The sequence below is a fragment of the Phalacrocorax aristotelis genome, chromosome 8 (genome assembly GCF_949628215.1).
Source record: "Phalacrocorax aristotelis chromosome 8, bGulAri2.1, whole genome shotgun sequence".
In the NCBI taxonomy this organism is placed as follows: domain Eukaryota; kingdom Metazoa; phylum Chordata; class Aves; order Suliformes; family Phalacrocoracidae; genus Phalacrocorax; species Phalacrocorax aristotelis.
In genome coordinates, this window is record NC_134283.1 from 20,663,576 (window position 1) to 20,686,776 (window position 23,201).

At 39.1% G+C, this 23,201-nt stretch overlaps 1 protein-coding gene across 1 annotated transcript; it reads left to right on the forward strand.

Annotated features, from left to right (window-relative positions):
* The first annotated feature begins 3,816 nt into the window (after positions 1-3,816).
* Positions 3,817-22,862, forward strand: PLA2G15 (phospholipase A2 group XV). The gene is made up of 6 exons (XM_075101674.1): positions 3,817-4,068; positions 10,743-10,899; positions 12,386-12,504; positions 14,032-14,130; positions 14,514-14,738; positions 18,575-22,862. The coding sequence occupies exons 1-6, from the start codon at positions 3,930-3,932 to the stop codon at positions 19,084-19,086; spliced, it is 1,251 nt and encodes a 416-aa protein (XP_074957775.1). The 5' UTR covers positions 3,817-3,929; the 3' UTR covers positions 19,087-22,862.
* The last annotated feature ends 339 nt before the right edge of the window (positions 22,863-23,201 follow it).

The following is a 23,201-nucleotide window of genomic DNA, read 5'->3' on the forward strand; positions in this document are numbered from 1 at the left end:
TTTTGTATACATGGTGATAAGCATCTTATTAAATCGTTTACCTCCTGTCTATGAGGCTTCTGCAAGTGTCAATATTTCACTATCCTCATGTTCATTAAGGTTGGATTCCAGGTCTCAGGGATAATTTGTATTGGTGCAAATTCAAATGCAAAAGATAGGATGGCTGGTAAAATCTTGTGAGGTGGTAAAGTTAAGAGCACATTTCTGAAAGGTATGACTGATGATGATTGTGTTAACATATTCTGAACTTGGTAAATTCCTAGATGAAACACATGAACAATGGGGAAAGTGCTGACATAGGCTTCTGCCTACAGTGTAGATCTGCACAAACAATTTGATTGTCTTCACATCTTTCTTTGAAAGTGAAACTTTGCTGGTTTTCTAGGAGTATGTCTAGCTCAGCACAAACGTGTTTGGTGATATTTGAGCCAATACAAACACTACTTCAATGGCAAGGATCAGAAGCAAACAGAGAATTCTGTTCAATCAAATAAAAGATGTTTAAGCAAATATTAGATTTCTGCAAAGGATTGTTTATTTAAAGTAACCAATGTGGAAACTCATATCCAATTGATGGTTTTTGTCAAGTTTCCAGTGCAAGCCCTCAAGGAGCCTTAAACAAAGATAATGCTCCTGATATTGTAGTTTCTGGTGTTTAATATACTGTATTTCTGGTGGGTTTTTCAAAAGAAGTGAAGAATATTTTCTTGCAAGACTAATTATGCACATTAAAAAAAATGTCTACAGTGGTAACAAACTGGTCTATGGAGCATGGATACTGATTTTTTTCACCTCATATATAAGTGAAAAAGGCGCAGTACTGCTTTTATCAGTAGTTTCAACTGTAGTAATTTTCTTTTTCATTTCTGTACAGCTTTGGATACAAAATATGAAGGAAGCAGTACATAGCATGTACTTTGTACAATAATAAGCTTGCTGGCATTTTACTGGCAATTCAGACTTGCAGTTGGTTCTGTTATTTCTTGAATTTGCCTTGGATGATGACTTGTAGAATTCTGTCCCGTGGCTACACGTGGTCATGTTCCCAAACTGCTGTTAATCTCCAAATGCCCTGCTGTCAAGCCATTCTTTGTGGAGAAAGAGCTGGATTGCCCTTCTAACAAAACAGCACTTAGAAATAGTTACACTGACTCCATTAACGTATGGGGTATCATCAACTGTAAAGCCATGTTCCTTGTGTTTGCTGGTGCAAGTGACAATAGGACTAGGCACTCAGTGTGAAACCAGAAATTTGCTGTGCATATTTAAACAACCTTGCAAAGGCAAAGAGCTCGATTTACTTTGGTTTTCAATGTGAATGTTCCTGATCTTCCAAAAGGAGACAACAAAAGAAATAACTAACATATGCTACTTGATTAATCAGCTGAAAGACCGTTATCTGAAGGGCCTGGGCTTTGCAGAGCAGGAGGAATAGCAATTATGTGCTTAGCTGGCTTTCCGTGGAGAAGATTAAGACTGCAATGTTTTTAGTGAAGTGTGAAGATACTCCCAGCTGCTAAAACAGCACAGAGATTTGTTAAAAGAAATATTAAGATTGGTTTGAATTGAATATGGAAATGTCTGTGTGTGATATCATGAGTAGAATCAATAAGGCAAGGGTGACAAAAATGACACATATATGTGACAATCAAGGACACAAATAAGAGCAAACTGGTAAATGCTGACAAATGCAGTGTTTATATCAAGACCAAAAGGTGCGTGCTCTGAGGGGCCAACAGAAATGCCTGATCAGCAGAAGACCCGCCTTCTGGTAACAAGAAGTTTACAGTAAGTCATATAGGCCATTCCTCTTTCTGTTAGCTCAGCAGAAAGAAAGACAAATAATTCAAAAGGTGGGAACAAAGACAACAGGCAGTGAGCTTGCCCAAAATTTACAGAGGGGGAAATAAAAGACTGAGAAAAAAAATGACATCATAATAACCCACTCCTAAAAGGTACAGAAAATCTGTTCAAAAACTGCTTTGGTGCTACCCAAGGGAATGCAAGAGACGTAGTGAGGGCTTGACAGCTGGCATTCCTTGAACCTCGTGCCATAGCACAAGTGATCCTGGCCTGACTATTTGGGCATGTGCATTTTTTGGCTTTTGAGTACAGGGGTGTGAGAGAATGACTGTGAGTGACTGAAAGCAGTTTTCTTTAAATATTGTTTTACCCTTTTCCATAAGGTCTTTCGCTGCATTTTGTAACATTTAATTCCTACACCAGGATCAATGTTGCAATCAGTTTTACACACCCTGTAGTTTGTAGGTCATTTCAAGTCAACACTTGCATGGTGACTAAGCACCTGTCTTCAGGACAGGCCTTTGGGTTTGTTGGATGTTGACGCCTTCTCACTCATTATAAATATACAGGGTGTGGCACCTGCCTTGAGAAAGGCAAGTACAGAGTTAGACTTACCCTTAGCATCCTTGAGTGATTTGTTGCATCTTCTTCCTGTCTTATTTCAGAAGGAGGAAGATGTGTCCTCCTCCTTCCATGTCAATGCCAAGCCATCCCCAAGGCTTTTCTAAACTCTTGTCAATAGGTTGTGTACCTGTTTTGCCAAATTCTGCCTTCACACACAGACCTTTTCCACATGTCTTTCTACAGGAATTACAAATATTGAATACTGCATTCAGTGAGGCAAGAACAGCTTCAGCTTTATACATTACAGTGCGTAGAGTGGGTAGGAGTTACCAAGTTAACGAGAAGTAGTTTTCTACTTCTACTTGTCTCTCACTCCCATGTCTTCATTTGCAATATTGTTCATGCTGATGTATTAACTGTTCAAGGTAGGAATATTTCTGAAAATTAGTAGACACACCAAGGGATGTGGGAAGCTGTGCGGCAGGCACTGTTGTGTCCTTGTTGCAAAGTAACCCAGTCAGAAATAGCTTTGCCCTGAGCATGAATTGATAAGACCTGTAACACCTCAGATAGTGTGCGTCCACAGCAGCCGATATAAGAGTGAACCAAGGAAACCTTGTCTTGCCCATCAGCACAATCATGACTGATTGTGAGATGTGATTACGCTGGTTCCAAGTACCATTTTTTTCTCCATTTAGTTTCTGTTTCTGTGGATACCCTTCTTCCTCCCCCTCCACAACCTGACACCCACCAAACAATATGTACCTCAAACTGAGCATGTAACTCCTACTAACTGTATCACTGAAGCACAAAGGCCTATATCCCTTCTGGTTTTAAATTACTGTAATTACAAGTCTACCTGTTCTTGTTATGTGTTTAAAGGTCTAACAATATTTTTTTTTAGTATTGCCAAATGCCTGACCCCAATGATACTTTGTACCAATCAGTTGTCCCATTAGCCAGGCGTTGCCTGAAGTACAGCTATGCCCATGAGCTTTTATATTGGATGCCTAGCCCCCTGGCTGTGTAATACTAAAATTGCCAGCTCTTCTAAGTATTTTTGTTATTCCTTAAACCATTCTGACCGCACCCCTTACTCGCTACTTCTTTTTATGCGTAAGTTTTGCAGCAAACGCCCCTTATTTCACTTTTGGAGATCTTCACCATCGCACGACTGTAGGCGAGGGACGGGAGGCAAACGCACTCCTCCCGCAGCATGCTTCCCTCCCTCCCTAAACGCGCGCTGCCAGCCGGGACCTGCGGGGTGCTGGACCTGCCGGCTCCAGGCGCCTCGAAAGGCGGGGGGAGCCGCCACGTTTCCGGGGTTCCCAGGGTGCTGGCGGCTGCGGGGCGGCGGACGCGCTGCTGCGGGGACCTCGGGCTCTCCGCGATCGGCTGGCGAGGCCTGTGGGGCGGGGCGGGGCCGGCCGCCGGCGGGGCAGGCCGGGGCGGGCCGGGCCCTTTTCTGGCCGGGCCGGGCGGCGGGCCCGCAGCCCCGGCGGAGCCAGGCGTCCGGCGCGGCGTGGTGGCGGCTGCCGTGCCCGGGGTTATGCGCTGGGGTGATGGTCCCGCCGGCCGGCGCTAGGCTCCTCCCGCGCCCGGGAGGGAGCCCCTACCTCAGCCTTCTCCTCCTCCTGGTGCTGTGCCGCGGCGGCGAGTGTCTGCCGCGCCACCGGCCCGCGGGGCCGCCCGTGGTGCTGGGTAAGAGCCGGGGGGTGGCGGTGGGTGCGTCCGGCGCCGCGGAGGCTGGGCAGGCCCGATGTCCCCGCTGTCGCCTCCCACCCCGTCCTCGGTATGGGGGTGGCGGGAGGCCCGGGGCGTTGCGGGGCTTCGCGGGCTCCAGGACGTTTCGCCGGGGCACTCCGCTTTGCGAGCGCCCCGGTTGCTGCGGGTGTCTGGCGGGGGGCGCGGCGGCGCTGGGCACTGAGCGGCTTCTCTGTAACTCCGGCCCGGCCGCCGGGGAGGAAAACAAGAGGCCCGGTTCGGCGGGGCCGGGCAGGTGGCACCATGCGGGGGCAGCGGCAGGCTGGGCCTGCTGCGCTGCCGGGGCGCGGGCGAAGGGCGAGGCTCGCTTGGATGCGCTCTGAGCTCGCTGAAGGCAGCCCCTCGCCCCTCAGGCGCGCACGGTGTGCGAACCTGGCGCAAAAAGGGCTGCAGTCGGCTGTGGGAAGAGGAGTGACTGGGTGGTACGGCAGTCAAGCGACACGTACTTTAAGAATAGGCGTACTTCATCGCACAACATTAAAAATGCGTATTGATTAGTGGCCTGTGGTTTTACCTGTTAACCCAAAACGGTTTGTAACAAATATGCCGAAAGTATTCTTACAGTTGTTACTAATATGTCTTAGATGCTTTTTGTATCTGTTGATAAGAATTGTGAATAAATTTTAAGTGTTTTAATAACTTCTCTACTGAAATTGTAATTCTTAAGCATTCCAGGGCTCAAATTGAGTGCGTTTGGTGACATTCATGTCAGTAGTCAGTCCTGTGGGTGTATTCAGTATGCTGTGTGTTCTTACTAGGTGACTAACCTTGATGGTAAACATGGAAGAAAAAGTAAGAAAATGGGAAGGGTACTAGGGAAGGGGTAATCACTGGTATGTCATTCAGTTTAAGCTCCATTTATTTCTAATAATTTAGGCTCTACTGTTGACTTTATTAGTGCTGTTACAAACTTCTGATATAAAAGGGTAAATGCTGAACAAAAGCTTATTTAAAGATGCTATATCTCAGGACCACCGTGTACAAACTGACAGTTCTTAATAGATGGCTATTTAAGTAACATAGGGGATGTAGATATGGAAGAAGAAATCCCAAAAGGATGTCCTAAGAGGCCAGAGTTAAAATGTGAACAGAAGTTATTTTGAGTTCTGTCTGGAAGGTTAGAGGCAATCTTTTATCCTATCTCCCCACTCTGTAATGCTGGGTTTTAGCAACAAGCTTTGACAGTTATTCCAGTGCAAGCTTCTTGATGACAAAGGTGATAGTGTTTTAGCTGCTGATCCAATATTCAACTCAAGCTATGAAGGAGTAAAAGGAAATTTTAAAAGCAGTTGGGATGAAGGGACAGTGATTATAGAAGCATGGAGTTACTACTGATGGAACTACTGTGTAAGTATATATGTTCCCTAAGGTGCTTTTAAAAAACCATGGCTGCTGACCTACGTTTTGTTTTCCTAAGAGACATACTGGTAAATACCGCGTGGCTGAGCACATGCTCATCAGTGAGTGGTTTAAAACACGGACTTCATTGCCATAGAAGTGAATATTCATCAAACACTACAGAACTTGCATCTCTCAACTATTGTGGTCAGTGTCTGCATCTTTAAAAACCTGGTTTTTTTTGCTGTCCAGAAAGTGAAGATTCAGTGGGTTTTAACATAAATAATTTTCTGGGTTGTCGGTATGTTTGAGAAAGTAGGTTCTTTAAGGAATGATTTGCTGTAAGTTACTATCGTAAAATACCATGGCTTTTTGATGCATAGAAATGACTGTTGTAAAAAACACCTGCACTAAGAGCTTAGCTTCAATTAGACATGACATGGGCAGTAAAGGTCAAACAAACAAAGGAGAGGAAGGAGTGACTGTTGGTCACTTGCTGGTTCTGTATGAAGTGTTCTCTATGCTAGTTAACTTTTCATGACCTTTTCTTCACCCTTCTTGTATATGTGACATGTTAAGATAAGCTTTTCAGGAATTTCTGAGATGAGGATAGTAGAGGGGTTTAGGAGAATCATTTAGGGAGGCTTTCTAAGTGCTGGCTTAGCACAGGTGTTTGGGAGAGGGGATAAAAACACAATCACAAATGCAGAAGGAGATGGAGAGGTGTATGCAAGGCTGCATTATACAGGCCTATACAAGCTTCAGATTGTTTTGGAGCTTGTACAGGATGGGGATGCAGAGCTGATCCTCCTGACTTATCAGTCTGCCATCTAGACCCTTGATTCCTCACATGTGTTCAGTTTTTAATTATGTTTTTATCTTGTACTAAATGTGGCTTCATGATGTAAGCATTTACGCTTGGTCTGTTTGGAAGTTACAACCCTTAAGTAGTAAAGGGGAGTTAACAAGTTTGGTCTTATTCTGTGCATGGCAAGTTGGCCATCTGATCTTAAGGAATAAAGACAGAAGGACTGTGGTTTAAAAGAATGTTGTCAACATAATGATCACTTCATGGATATTTTAAATCAGTGATGGTCACAAGACATAGTGTAACTTGCTCTTAATTTTTTTGTGTAATGATCCCACTTGCAGTTGCAGTCTGTGCCCACCCAAGTAATACAGGAAGATATACAGCAGCAGTTTGCAAATGTGGGACATTGCCCATATATGGGTACCTTTATTCTGCTCCTCAGGTACTAAAAAAACACCGCTTCTGGGAATCTCAAATCTGAAAACAGATGAGCTGCTTGAATACAACCTTGTAACTACTGGCTATAGTTGTGGTGGCAACGGATTTCAGATTTGTAGAGCCCCCTAACTGGCTTAGGTGAAGTATGTTTCTGTGAAACAGCTAAGCCAATCTAATAGCTTATTTATTAGCAGTCCCCTAGCTTTTCTTGTGCCTGCTTACTGGTCACTTTGCGGAGTCATTTGTCTTGCTAAATCATGAGAAAATGCTAAAGAGGTTGGACTGCATGACCTGTAAATGTCCATTCCAACCTCATCCACTCTACAAAAATTAACCTGTTGAGGAAGAAGTGATTAATTTTGTAAGTTGAATTACCTCAATGGAGGGTATTCATGTAATAGTGGTATTAGAGAAGAAACGTGATGCAAGAGTCAAACCCTTAAAGTCCTGCCTGAAGGCTTGAAATCAAAGACAGTGCTCATTAAAATGTAAGGTGATAGTCCTGGAGTTCCTCTTTCAGGCATGTTTGGGGGAAAAGGGGTCTAATTAAGATACTGAACTGCTTTCATGCCTTTTTTTAAGAGCTTCCTATTCAGCCAGGACAATATATTCCTACAGGAGAATCTCTGTTAAGACCTGGGACAACCTACTGAATACCTCTGCTCTACTGACGATATCTACTAAATATATACATATATTCTGTGCAAGTACTTCTGGGTATCTGCTTCATGCAATTATAATATTTTTGCACTGCTCTTACCAGTTTGGTTATATATTCAACGCACTTGTCTTCTAATGCTTGCAATAAGAAGTCCCTTTATTTTGTGGTTATTCTCCCGCCTTCATTTTCTTGTGTAGTGCATTGATAATCACTGTGTACTATTTCATGTCTTATCAGTTTTGGGAGCTGATAACCTGTCCTTATGAGCAGCGGATTCACTGAACTCTTTACCTCTTAGAGCTGACTCAACACAATTACTATATCAATGTTCTGATACCTTCTGCAAACAATTTGTTAGGTACTTAGCTAAAGTTTTCTAGAAAGACACCTAAATGAAGTTTGTTAATAATTGATTTACATGCAAAAGAGGTTTGTCTGTGAATTCCTGCTGACTGCCGAGGTGTGCAAGTTTGTATGGTCAGCTGGCTGGATGTCAGGAGTGACTTAAATGTTTATGCCTCATGTGATCTGAAGTATCTGGGAGTATCATGTGAGATGTTGTTTGTTTTCTTGTTCCTAATTTTAAACACAAGCCTTTTCTGTGGCAGTCTGTGAGCTACTTCAAGACAGTCTTCTTAAAGAACTGTGGTCAGACCTTAAAATTGATTTTCCAGAGAACTTGGTTCATTTTGAAGGAAGGCTGATTTATAGAATGAAAAGAGAAGACAGCTTTTTAAGGAAATTATACCAGTAGAAAATTTATGACAGTTGATATGTATCCAAAGGCATTTGCGTGTCAGGTAATAGTAAAAAAAAAATCAATTGATGGCCTCTTTGCCACACAAACAATAGTCCCCCCCTTCCCCCCGTTGTTATATAGGTACTATTATTTCTTTATTCCAGATGAAATTTAAAATCCCCCTATTCATAGCTTTTGTTGAATGTTCTTTTCCCTTTGTTTTAAGGCAAGTCACTTTCCAGGGTGCAGTTTGCTTATTGTCTTCTGCTGGGAACAGTGAATCAGTCATTAAGACTAAGTTTAGTGACAGGCAGGAGTATCAGTGTATCCTAAAGCTAGCTATTGTAGTTACCGGACTTGGAAAAGTCTGTAATGCTTTTTAAACTCTCAGGTGAAATTTATAAATGTGCTTTGCATAAATTTTAATCAAACAAAAACATCCTAGGAGATCTGTTAGTTTTGTCAGGGCAATTGAGACAAAAAAAGCCCAGCAAAAGATACCATAATATTGGAAGTGAATTGGGCTCATCAATGTATTAGAATGAGTTCTGTTGGGATTATCATATTTGTGAAAAATGAGAATATGCTAGTACTGATACGTAATCAAATGTGATGGAAACACTTTTTTCTGGTGAACATGAAATCTCATATTTCCAAATGTTACTGTTCAGAAGTCAATACATGTATTACACAACTGCAAATTAGGGAAGCAGGGGTACTGCTTGAGATCTTGGACATCCAGTTTTAACTGGCACTTGTGTATTTTGCAGAACTTTACTTGTCAGCTATTTTGTACATTTATAGGGTCAGTCTGCAGGCTTTAAAAAGTAAGAATTTTCTATAATGTTTCCAGCAAAAAGGCTTAGAAACTACAGATATTGGTAGATGAGAGGATGAGCAGAAAAATTACTTAGAGATTACTCTGCCCCCAGATGCTTTCTGTATGGTCTGAAAGCAAAAGGAAATGTGCTTTTCTATTGCTTTTAAATTCCATTACTGAAAATTCAGAAAGGTATGTCCTTATCCTACAGAATTAATCTTCAATGTGATCTTTTTAACCTGTTACTTATCAAAAAGCCACTAAGTAGATCTCCAGCCAAAATGTAAATCATTAATGCTTAAATTTTGTGGGGTGAGGACTGAAGATCTTGCATATTTCTTTCCATAATCTGAAAAATCAAAATTTGCATTTTGTTCCCTATAGCTTCATCATGAATGCTCTTCAGTTTGCAGAATATACTTTAGAAAATAAAACATGGGTTGTGCATTAGTGACTAGCAGTTTCACTGTTAATGTGGAAATGTAAACTTGAAAAAAACCTTTTTTTGTCAATCCCTACTTTATAAGTTCTGTCCTTTTTCAGTTCTGCAGTAAGTGTTTCTCTGAGAGCATATCTGGCTTACCAGTTAAATTAGGTTTTCCACTAGAAGATATTATCTCTTTCTTTAAACCATTGCTAAGTATCAGTGTTCTATAGAACTTAAACTGTTTTGATTAAATAATTTACTGAAAGAGGAGGGGGCAACTCTATGGGTATGCCTGCATTTTTTTTAACAAAACCCAAAACAAACTAAAACTTCAAAATTAAACATTGACAAGTAAATAGGATACAGTTATGCACACCCAAAAAAGGTAGGGGTGTGTGGAGCTGAAAGGGGTGGGGGGGGCCCTTAAGAAGTGCCTAACTCCTAAATTTTTCTAATACGGAGAAACATTTTAGTTACTGAAGTATCTTTGCCTTTCTGGTTCTTGAGGAAAAAATGATTAAACATAACAATGTAAGAAGTTTCTCTGGAAACTTGCTGCTGAAAATTGTAAGAGTTTTTAAAGCTTTGTTCTAATTTAGAAATAATATTTCTGTCTGTCTAGTGTTTAAAATAAAGGAAAATAAAACTTCATCAAAGGAATACTGGTATTTAGTGTATGCCTTAAGAACAGCGCACTTCAGAGGTGTGAATACAAGACCCTCCCATCCAAGTATTACTGATGTGATGTATCAAAAAAAGTAAACATCAAAACTGTTGGTGCATCCAAACCTGAATAGAAAAGATATGAAACTATGTATTTTGATTATTATGCTAGCCAACCTAATTTTGTGTAGCAAAAGTGTGGTTGGAGGTGAAGTGAAAATAAATACGTAAACTGAGCTGCTTTCACTCTTCACTTTATGTCAAACTGATAGTTTGCAGGCAACTGTTTAAAGAGAACAAAGAATTGCATGTGCAGTTGTTATACTATGAGGAAAAAATTCTTTCAGAAAGATTCAGTTTGCACTTTAAAACACAGATTATTTTGATAATGTCTGAGACCATCTGTTTTTTATACCCATGGCCTAACATGACCTGTTCCTATATGGTCTACTTTTTGAAGTTATGAACTGCTGATCCAGACTTATTCTACATGGTGTTCCTCAGCTAATGATTTTTGAAAATTTAAATATTTTCAGTGGAAAATGTGCATGCAATACTTTACTCTGATGTAACGTTTTTTATCCAGTTACAAAACTTACTGGTATCTCTGGATGCAGTGATACTGCATATGAGTGCTACAGTATTAAGATGTGTATATTATAATGTAAACTATTATATATTTAATTTTAAGTGTCTCCTTTTTATATCTTTCAGTTCCAGGGGACTTGGGTAATCAGTTGGAAGCAAAGTTAGACAAGCCATCAGTAGTGCACTATCTCTGCTCTAAGAAGACAGACAGTTATTTTACACTCTGGCTGAATTTAGAATTGCTTCTGCCTGTTATCATTGACTGCTGGATTGATAATATCAGGTAAGACCAGGGCTGTTGCTCTTTGCAGTCATCTCCTTTCCTTAGACTGACATGGTTTGTACAGAATGGCCACCTCCTTTCTTTTCTGGCTCAAGACCAGTGAGAGAAATGACTTGGAATTCTGCTAGGTAGAATAATAAGATGAATGAGAAGACATGGCTCTGTTGCATCTGAGGTAGCTGTTCATCACTGATGAAAAACAGAGGTTCTCTTAGTTTCTTCCACTTTTTCTCCTACCAGTTACCCAGTGTTGGATTGAGCACATATCAGATGCTTCTGTAGGCTTATCTAAAGCAGAATATTTTCTGTTTTTTTTTATGAGTTAAACTTAAGTTGTCCTGAGGCAAGGGGGAAGGAGGTACATTGGGCAGCATAGAGGGGACAGGCAGGAGGAATGTGAGCTTGCACTTTTGCTGGCAGTGCATCATTAGAGAGCAGTCTCATCGGCAGTTGAGGCACATGAAGTCCTTCAAGGGCAGTCTGGAAATCTCTTCCCAGAATTACTTTGCCTTAAAATACTGCTTAACTTAAAGCTTCTGGACTATTTTGTTGTTCAGTCTGCTTCATTAATGTTCCTGTAAAAATTCTCTATGGAAACAAGAAATATTTGCTTGTGCAATTTAAATATATTGTATTGGCATGTACTTTTCTGTGAATATACCAAGTTGTGTAGTTATACCTCTGCTTTAAGTCTCGCTGTATGCCTTTAGAGGTTAGAGAGATTTTTGGTATGTGAATATTTGAGTATAAATTCAGACTGTAAGACTCCATCTAGGGGTGAAAACTTGCATTCAGAAATGGCAATTATATTGATATGATATTAAAAACAAACAAACAGAACCCCAACAGCAATTATGATAATGACAATAATAAAAAATAACACCTGATTCAGTGCTTCAGATTCTTCAAATGGATTTGAAGAGTATCTACAAAATACTCAATACTTTTGTGTTTTGTGAGGTACCAATTGTTATTAGTCAAGAAATATTAAGTACTCCCTTATGCTGGTACCAGTGTTCTAGTTAAACAGAAATGAATTATTTTTATCTAGGAGAATTTTTCTGATATCTGATTTTACAGGTATTTTATCTTCTATTACCACATTCTTACATTCTTGACAAGTTTTCTCCATTGTGTGGCTTCATGCAAAGTGAAATGCTATAGAACTACATAAAACAGCTTATATTCTCAAGGTGAAGTTCAGCCACAATTCTGTATACTCAGCTTTATAGAGAAGATAAGTCTCAGATTCTGCATATAAAGCATGAAACTAATTAAAATAATTGTTTGCGTTGTGTAACCTCTTAGCCATTGGAGTACTCTTATCATGACTGCCTGTCCTTGTGTTTTTTTTTTTCTTATTGGTAATAGCACTTGAAGTTCTTGTTACAGCATTTGGAATGTAAGACCCAACGTAGCTGCAAGTTGTCATGTGGTAATATGACATGTTTCATGTCCCCCTTCCCCCCCCCCCCCCCCCCGCCAGGCTGGTATATAATCAAACAAGTAAGACTACAGAACCACCAGATGGAGTGGATATCAGAGTTCCAGGTTTTGGTCAGACGTTTTCCTTGGAATTCCTTGACCCAAGTAAAAGGAGTGTTGGTATGTACAAGCTGTGTCTGAAGTGCTTTGTCACTTGTAGGATTTTTCTAGTGTGTTTTTATACAAGCGACTAAAATGTGATTTCAAATTATGGTTCTGTTCAGAAGTAGAAAGCCAATTTTTTTTCTGTAGTAGGGTAACACACTGCTTACTTTTCATTGCGTTGTATTGTTTTGTCTCTTGTTTGGCCAAGACAAGATTCCATGTTACTTAGTCTTGTGCCAAATTTAAGTTCTCTGGACGAAGCTTGAATAGGCACTTTGAAGACAGGCACTACTGGAAAATGAGATGGGTCGAGTAGAAAATTCTGTGCCTGAAGCTTGACAAGCAAAACCAAAATAAAACCATTTCAGCTTAGTTCTGAGTAAAATGTTATTTGGCCTTAAGAATCAGTTGATGGGCTTGGGAGATACAGTACCACACCCTGTAGTTCCCAGTCTTTTGCCAGTGTCTGAATAATTATATAATTATACTTGTGCTGCAGAAGACTTCTGCATCAATGTGTTTGCAGGTTTTTTTAGTGGTTTTGTAGAAGTCATCTTTGAGAAAGCACTGAATCTGAGTGTTTGTGAGGAGTTGTTAGCTGTGGTTGAAGACTTAAGTAATCTAATAGTCACTAATGCACTGAGCTTCACATGCTTCATAGCATGGATTTCTTTTCCTTTTCTGTAGGGAGCAGTGCCCAAAAGGGCAGTAACGTGCTTAATGAACTTCACTAGATGACTCATAACTAGAACAGGGCTGTATTTAAAATTGCCTGTGTTCACTTCAGGGACTTTATGATAAGCATTCAGGACTAATGAGTGAGGTTCTGCTCAAAACTTAAATATGACTGATATTCAACAGGATGCTTTGACACTTAATTTTTCAAACTGTTACTAGATGTATTTAATTGTTCTAATACTTACATCCTATATGTCAAAGCTTGTAATATGTAACATCTTTCAATACATAGCCAGTCTGCAAATATTTCCCTTCTTTGCTATTAAAGCATATGTTCAGTTACTAAAGTCTTAGTCCACTACCTGATAGACAGAAAAACAGTTTTGGGGTGATTTTCAGAATTTTGCCCTGGGGTACATTGTCAGCATTTGTTGCCAAGCATAAATGTTGGTGAAGGCCAGGCCAACCTTTAGGAAAGCATTATGTACCCTACCTGAAGTTAATTTGCAATCAACAAAAGCTAAGACTCTAATGTAGTAATTCTGATGTGTATTTTTTTACAGTTCAAGGGTAAGACACTTTTCTGCTGCAGAAAAGTTACTGTTCTGTTGCTACACTTGTTGGATAGATCAGCCAACTAGTAAGAAGTTTTAATAATGGTGTTCTCTCACTTTTGGGGGACAGCAAGCATAATTAATTTTGTTTAATATGCAACTTTCTAGATTGTCAAAGACTACAGTTTTAATGTCTATGTGGTATTGGAGATAATAGCTCCAGGGCTTAGTTTGCTTCATGATAGTGTTTGATGGCTGCTTCTAATGCTAATCTTTTCACTGTTCTGTTTCTCTTACTTGATGTCCACAGGCAGTTACTTTTATATGCTGGTGCAGAGTTTAGTAGACTGGGGCTACAAACGTGATGAAGATGTAAGAGGAGCACCTTACGACTGGCGAAAGGCGCCAAGTAAATAACATTGTTTACTTGAATGAAATTTTTACTGTCACCAGCCAGCAAATAATGTTATGGGTCTCTTCTCCTGTACCACCTGTACAGTTAAACTTAATTTTGACTTGTTCTTGGGGCCTGGGTACCCCTGGACCCAGATTAAAGCTCTGTGGTATGTTTTTTTCCTTGCTTTAAACAACTTGCTACTTAATAATTGCTTAAAAAAAACAAACACCACCAAACCACATCCCCCACAAAAACACCCACCCTTCCCACTTAATACTGGAACTTCTAAGCTCTATTAATTGCGCAGACAGTTTCAGAAAATGACCTTTTAAAGAAATGTGTTAAGTTTAGCAGTCACAATTAATAATGATAACTGTAACCTGTGCTTACTTTAGATGAGAATGGAGACTATTTTGTGGCCCTTCGCAAGATGATAGAGTTAATGTATGAGCAGTATGGAAGTCCTGTTGTCTTAATTGCCCACAGTATGGGTAATATGTACACCCTCTACTTCCTCAACCATCAGAGTCAGGATTGGAAAGACAAGTACATAAAGGATTATGTGTCATTAGGCGCTCCATGGGGAGGAGTGGCTAAAACTCTCCGTGTGCTGGCTTCAGGTAGGTAATCTGAGGGTTTGCAATATATTTTGACTGTAGTCAAGTTACTAAATAGTCTGTTAACTGTAAGACTGGAGGATGACAGCTTAAGGTACTGTGAAGTTAAAAATTATTTTTTCATAAATGATGGCAACTTGATGTTTCAAGCCCTGTGATCAGACTGTCATTCATTTTATTCATGGAGAGTGGACTAAGTCTTTTTTTATGCCTTAACTGTGAGCTGTGTCCCCTCTTGACCTCTTCTAACCTCTTTTTAGCAGATTGTTGTCATCTGCTGTTTGGCCGGGTGTCTTCTATTTCAGTTGCTTCTGTCTCCAGCCTGATTGCTCTCTGTTCAGTATTGCAAAGCTAACAAGGACTCTAGAGCATTCAGTAGTTTTCTTTGATTAAAGATCAGAGCTGCTTGAGTTAACATTAAGGGAAACTGGTAGACATGGTGGTGAGGTGGTGCCTACGGCACAAATGCCTGTTGAAAGTTATAACTCAAAGATTCGCTTTTCTTATCTGTAGAGATCTTGGGTTTAGCATACTGCATATGCCTGAGACTTTAAAAAGATTGAATAAAGCACAACATATTTCACTAAGTAACTGCAAATGACGGAAAAAGTTCACTTACACCCATCATGTGATAACATAATTATTTCATGTGCCTTGGCATTTAGTTCATGATGATTCTGGCTTGTTTTTTTAGCTTGTTTCTGACTTGTTAGCTTTGGGTATCACTATCTTCTTCCCAAACAAAGCTGACAATCAGAAATTGGACTTCATCAAAATGCAGAACACAGCAAGTGCCAGCCATGCATGGACAGATTAAATAATACTTTGCTTAGCAAAGGCATTTGATTCTGAATAGTAGTGTACAGCTCAGTTACTAATTACAAAACTTAAATTGGATGTTTGTATTGCGTTATACACTGTTAAATCTATATCGATGATACTGTGAAAATTGATTTCCCTTCTCCCACAGGCTTCATCTGACAAGTTTGCAAGCTACAGAAATGGCAGGAAGTGAGCAGTGTTAATACGACCTTAATAAAATTCCACTATTATATAGAATTTCAGTCCCAGATTTCTGTTGGATTAAACTTCTGTGCTTCAAATCTTGTTCATCCTTTATAATGCATCTCATCCAAAGTGGCTAGCTATAGAAATGCATAATGAATAGCTACATTTCTACTAAAAGGTAGTAATCTTAATCTGTCTGTTGTACTAAACTCCATGTCTTAAAGCAGAAATTAAGAATCATGTAGGAAAGTTAAATGGGCAGAACATAATATCACAATGCACACTTCTAGGTTAGTTCCATCCCAAATATCTGTAGTGAATCACCACCGTCAGGCATTAACACTTGGATTGCATTAGTCTATTACAGAGTTTCTAAAATTGACATTAACAGGGTGTTAAGATGCAGAACTGTTGCTTTAAAGAAAAATACTTCATTGTTGCAGGAAAGACAAGGCAAGCTATGAATGCATTCTTTCTGCTCCCATGCCTTTTTACAATTTGGTAATGGCTAGGAACTCCTCATTAAACCCACAGTTGTGTTATCAAAGTGTAAACAGTACACAGGTGGAATTATTTTCTATAGATTTTCTGTGGTACTTTCTGCTACTTATGTACTTTGCAGGAGGAATACTTGTAATTCCAGTGCCAGTAAAGCGAGGATGTTCTTCCCACTACAGTGAGCACAGACACAAAACTCACTGGCGGTTGGTGGGTTTGTCTGCTTGAGATGCTAGCAATGTCTCCCTTAGACCCAGTATTTCGTTAACTAGAATGTCAATGAGTGGTGTGCCTGCTGACTTAAGCATGGTGTTGGCCATACAGTACTTTTGCACTTCAAAGCAAAGGATTTGATAAGCATTTTGTAATAGTTCTGTGAGAGAAGGCTGGAATAGTCAGGCTCTGAGTTTGGTTATTCTGCTGGAAATAAATTTTGTACATGTTCCTTTCATTGTTCAATTCAGAACTTGGGCCCTCTCTGCTGAAAACTACCAAGCAGTATTCAGTAGCTTAGTGGTGAGTGTGCACAGTTAAGTATCTATACCACACAGTAATATGAAGCACATTTTTCAGGACCTTTGTGATTCTTGCTGTGCTCTTTTGAGTTTCCTTTTTATCTGTCTCTGCATTAACTAGCAATGTCTCCATGTAGTCTTAAAGATGGCATTAAAGACTGTGCTTTAGGTCTACTTGCTGAAGCAATAGTGCCACCTTACGGAATTGAAAAATATACTTTGGTATTTCAGGAATAGTAGTTTTGGTTTCAATATTTCAGTTTTTATGGTGTGGTTGACCTGCATCACTACATGCTGTAACCACCTGCACCTAATAGTGGAAAATCTGATTCAAGGTTCAGCTGATATTTCAGAATTGAGGTGTGCCAGTCATTGTGATAATGGAATATTGGTCTGATCAGAGAGTCACCATGAAAATAAACTTGGATCTGTCTCAGTGCTTTTTAAAATTCATTTCTAGTAATCACTATATCTGCCATTTATTAAGCAGCTTTTAATTTTGTGAAGATGCAAGAACAATGGTTAAAATATGAAGAAAGATGAATATAAATTGTAATTTAGTCATGTGTTAGTTTGAGCCATCTTTGGAACAAAGTGCTAAGGAAACAATTGTCTACAAAAAATTCTTGAAATGTTTTGGTGAAACACTAGTTCTGTCATAAGAGTAAGTCTAAATTTGGTAAAATATAACAATTTTGTGGTATATAGGGTTCTAATAATTTAAGACCTTTATTGGTAATAAGCTCTAGTTTTCTAGATTTATATTATATTGAGAAAACATAATGCCTTGGAAAAGTTTGGCCACCTGAAAACACTTCCCAAGTATAGTAGTTATCAACTAGTCTTTCAAGAATTATTGGTTTTGTCTATCCCCCTGGCAAAGATGTAGTTTAGGTTACCAGAGTTGCTACAAAATATTAGTGCTACATTAGAGAAAACCTGTGTTCTGAGCAAGACAAGTATCTTAGTAGTCTTGAAATGCTGACTGGGAGGGAAGATGCTGATATTGACAATTTTCCATGGTTCCCACAAGAAGCTAACAGGCTCTAACTCCTCTTTTCCCAAAGTGCTACACAGACTGAACTGGTCATTGAGTGCAGTATTCTTACTCAAGAGCATAAGCAGAGACAGTAATGCTTGCTTTGCTTCTGTTTCCTTTTAAGACAAGTTATCTTTCTGGGTAACTATTAAGAGTCTGTTACTTTCTTTCAATTGTAGGCACGTTCTGGTAGGTTTCATTATGAAGGGAGTGCATAAACTGGTAAAATATGGTAAATAAACCATATACTAATTTTTATAGCTATACTGAAAGAAACACTGCTACTGTTTGTCTTGAATGTGCAAAACTTGAAACATTTTGTTAAGCCAATAAAGTATCTTAATGAGTTCTTACATGTGTGTGGATAGCACTATTTATTTGTTCTTTTAGCAAAAACATGATCTAGGTAGTAGAATCACTGTAAAACACATTTCCAGAAGAGCATTTAAGGCAAAACTTGCAAATGGTATAAGCAATACCTAATAAGCTGATTTCTTACTAGGCAAATATAGGAAATACTTGCTCCTTTTTTAACGGAGCAATGTTCTTGGTTTGTCAGACACCTATTCATCAATTTGTATTTAAATTGGTAAGTTATCAGAAGTTAGTTTGTGGAAGTTAATAATTAAGACAATCATAAGTGAGGAAAAACTTCTCAAATTGTCACTAAGCAAAGGGAATAATCTTTTTATCCATGTTATTGCTGTGAGCAGTAGTAATTGTTGCTGGCTGAGATTCATGCATTGCTTTGAGTATAATGAAATTCCACTTCTTCTAAGGTGACAACAACAGAATACCTGTTATCAGTTCACTGAAGATTAGAGACCAGCAGAGATCAGCAGTTTCCACAAACTGGATGCTCCCCTACAACTACACATGGCCTCCAGATAAGGTCTTTGTAAGCACACCTACAGCTAACTACACTCTTCGGGATTACCAGAAATTCTACAGGGACATCAATTTTGAAGATGGCTGGCTCATGAGACAAGACACTGAATCCCTGGTCTACCAGATGACACCACCTGGTGTGCGCATACACTGTCTTTATGGTACGGGTGTGGAAACACCTGATTCCTTCCATTATGAAAGTTTTCCTGACAAAGAACCTAAGATTCTTTACAGTGATGGGGATGGTACAGTAAACTTACAGAGTGCCTTGCAATGTCAAAAGTGGGTGGACATGCAAAAACAGGAAGTGGTGATATTTGAGCTTTCAGGAAATGAGCATATTCAAATGCTATCCAATGATACTACTATCTCCTATGTGAAAAAGCTGCTTTTTGATTTGTGATACCTTGTGTTGACAGTTATTTTCCTCACCTGTGATGCCTTCCCTTAAATATGGGAAAATGCCTTTCAATCCCTTGATATTTAGATATTTGAATTATTTATTTTGTAGTTTTTTAAGGCTGTGTTCAAAAAGTTGTTTGGTATCCTAAATGATTGTCTCTGATTTGTTTTATGATGCTTCATGGTATTTTCACATCCTGCAAATTTGTTCAAATATGCATTTTGGTGCCTCTGTTGTGTCCAGTAGTCATGCAGACTTTTGTTTGGAGATCGTGCAGCCCCTTGCACATACTACATAGAATCACAGATACCTGAGTTCCTTTGTGTGGTCTTTGCAGCGTTTGGAGTGGGAGGGCTAGGAGGACTGCAATTTCAGATGCCCATAAAACAAGGGCATGATTTTAATTTGGGAAGCGCAGTAAACGTTTAAAAAGGGTCTTGCATATTCTGATCCACAGTTCCCTGTACCTTAGTTTGTAAATGTGTGTATCTACTAGGTAAGATAGGGAAGAGGTCTGCCTGGTACTGTACTACCTTTGTCATAATCTAGCCTTTCTTTATTACAGCTTTTGGAGGAAAGAAATAGATGTGTGAATTACTTGACCTTGGGTATTTTTTTTAGTTTCTTTTTTTTAAAGAAGAAATTGTTTGCTCATTAACTGCTAGAACCTGATCACATACCATCTGGAGTCTGAGGAATTCTCACCTTGTGCTTCATTTATCAATGAGGGAAAGAAGCTAAACAGTAGTTGGTGCTTGCAATAACTGTAGCTGTATGGAGTAGCATATAAATAAAAGGTAACTGAATTGAATACTGGTAGATAATCCATAAAGTGCGGAATTGCATTTCTGGGTGAAAAATGATCTCCTGTAGTGGAAATGATAATGGATGGTGGCCATGAATTCAGAAAGAAAAGTGAACTTCCTGAAATGGGGTGGGGAATGGAAGCCAGCCTAATACAGCGTGAAGTATAAACCTTGTTCCCAGTCAAATACTTAAGCTCTGATCCAGTTACTAAACAAGCAGTGACTGATCAACATTGCATTCATCTGAAAAGAAACCTTATGTTTTAAGACTAGAATCCATTTCCCATAGATTACAGCTTTCATTATATGCTGTTTCAAGATGTTGAGATACACTGTTTCTTAAATGTTTCTATAAATTGCTGAACATGCAGCTCTGTTAATTTCCTACAGTATTGTTTTACTCAATGTTTAAAGACGAAAAAATCAACTCTGAACTCCACAGAAACGATAGCCTAAAGGCCATCATACTTACAATCTTGGTTACAGAAGTCCTGCTGGAGAAAGTTTCACTCAAAGTTCTCTTTTGCTTGCTTTAAAACCAGTCACCTAGCTAGACTGCACTTAATTTTCTGAAAATGCAATTTGGAATGCTTTCAAAATGCTAGGTCCTCCAAGAAAAAATGTTTTAAGAGTTTCAGAAACTCATCAGAACTGTTGAGGATTCATTACTTAAGAAACTGAACTTGTCTAAAGGGTGAAGTTTTTAACTGTTTTGGTAGCGTGCATAAAATGTTTGTTGCCATTACGCCCATCAATAAGATGTGTTGACATAACAGGCTTGAAGTCCTGTTACTGTAGAATGCAAACATTTTGGCATAGGCAGTGTGTTTAAGGCTTTAAGTTTTAACTCGGAAATGACTTTTAAATCCAGAAAAACTGGAACTAGGGTCATGGATAAGCTAATATCTTCCCAGGTTTTAACTTCCATGTGTATCTTCATTTCCCCCCTCCATTTTCCCTATTACTTTTGCTGAGGGAGAGTACACGTTTTCCTGATTTTTAAAATGGAACATTTATCTTGTCCTCAGTTGCCCAGGAACCTACAGTTCAGCAGCAATATTGCCTAGACTTTTCCAGAGTAAGTACTGAGCTGCCCAAACCATTTGTAATTGGTAACTGTTGAAATGGAAAAGAACCAAAAAAACCCACCTCAACCAAAAAACCCAACAACATCCCCCTGCCCCCCTCCCCCCAAAAAACCCAACCCAAACAACCTAAATCGACAACAAAATGCAACCCCAGAACACAAAACAAACCCCCACAAAAAGTCCTTTAGCCAAGCGTTCTATTTTATGCAGGGCTGTTAGCTGGGTAAGCTTCAGGCTTGTGTTCCAAGACTTCTCAAAGAGGATAAAGCTTTTTCCTTTGGTCTGGCTCAATTTACCAATTTTCAAATAAATTGCTGTGTTACTGGTTTACAACGGAGAAATTCTAGAAAATGGCATATAACAATCTGTATTTCTTGCTGAAGTAGAATGTCTGTTAATAAGCACTGGAATGAGTAGAGCCGGAGGCTTTATTGCAGGATACCAACACAGGCATCAAGGGCTGAAAAAATGAGAAAACATAGGTAAATGGTTCTTACCCTGATCTGGAGAATTTTTCTAAGCTTCACTTAGATCTTTACCTATTGGTGGCATTCTCAGTCTCATATCAAGAGTTTAGCTTCAGGGGTTTTTGATTTGAAGTTCCAAAAAAAAAAAAAAGATTCCAAAAGGTGTGCTTTTTTATTTTTTTCTTCACTACTTTTTGTGCTCTAAAAGAGATTTTTTTTTTTTTCCTCATTTTGGCAATCTAGTACTATTTCTGAGATCAGTTGACTGTATCCTTTAACCTAAAGATGTGTAAATCAGCTTTCCATTAGTAGACAAGCCCTAGAGTGTGTCTCTATTTAAATAAACTTTTGTCAGTTAACTTTATAAAATGAAGCTGAAGATTTTTCAGGGCTCTTTTTATAGTGACAAACAACAAAAAGCCTTGTTGTGCAAGAATGTGTGTACCTGAGTTCTAAGTACTGTGTTAGAGCAGGCACAGTGCTTCCGGTGAGATATTGATTTGATGTGATAGTTCCGCAGGCTACAGTTCTGTGTTTTTGTCCAGAAGTTGTGATTTTTCTACCAAATCATCTTTAGCCCTCTCATTTTCAGTTTCTTGCATATTAGGATGAAGTTATTGTTGAAAAGTGAATGCCAGCAGGTAAACTACATTATTCCAGTAGCTGAAACTGAACCATTTCACTCAGCATGTTGAGAAGTGCTTACTCACTATGGCATGTTCCTCTATAAGGCAAATGTATTTAGCATTACTGTTACAGGCCTGCTAGAGCCACGTGTACTTTGAGCATTCCAGATTCTTGTAGGGGTAGAGGTCTGAAGAAATAAATCTTTAAGTAGAGGAGAATGTGGCCCTTCATTAAGGGGAGTAACTCAGATGCTTTGCCACAATGCACAGTTGAAATGTTTGAATTTACTGATATATCTTTGTTATACCTAACACACATCGACCATCTGTCTCTGTCCATAACTTGGTTTTATTCTTCCAGGATATTTTCAGAAACCAAAAATAGTCTTGAGGACCAAATGTGTTTCTTATTTTTGACAAAATGTATAGAAAATGTGAAGAAGCTTTCAGCTGTCATTGTAATACTTCTGAAGAGGTTCAGAGTCACTATTTGATTCTGTTTAAAAACAGAAGGCTTTGATAACTAGCAATAATTGCAAAGGACTTGCAGACCAAAGGAAGGAAACGTTTGGTATTAAGGTAGTTCTTGGAGCACAGTGTGGTCAAGGCCCTCTTAAATTCAGGGAATGTTTGGCAATGACTCAGCTGCTCTACACTTAACAGTATTTTGTACGGAACGTATTCTGAGACCTAGCATTTTATATGCTCTTTTTGTGTATGAATGCGTTCAATAGATTTTGAATATTTTATTGTCAAACTTTGATAATGTAATAAAGTTGATCTAATACAGCTTGTCTCCTATTGTGAATAACATGTCATCTCACTGCTCAGATGGAATGTCACCTTGTTGCTGTTTCTTTTCCAAATGGATTCTTGGTGTCTCACAGTAATTGCTACTTGGTTTACCTTCCAAATACACATACTGTCTTGTGGGACATCGGGGGTTCTCTGTTAATTGTTATTGAGTTTATGGAGATGTGGGACTGAAATTATTCAATTCTCATTTGCTTCTTTCTTGCTCATCTTTCACAAAAAAGTTCTTGGGATGCCTCATGCTTCAGTGCAGGTGATAATTTTTAAATTAGTCCCTCAATCCTGAAGTGTCCTAAATGCTTGCAGTTACCTTTT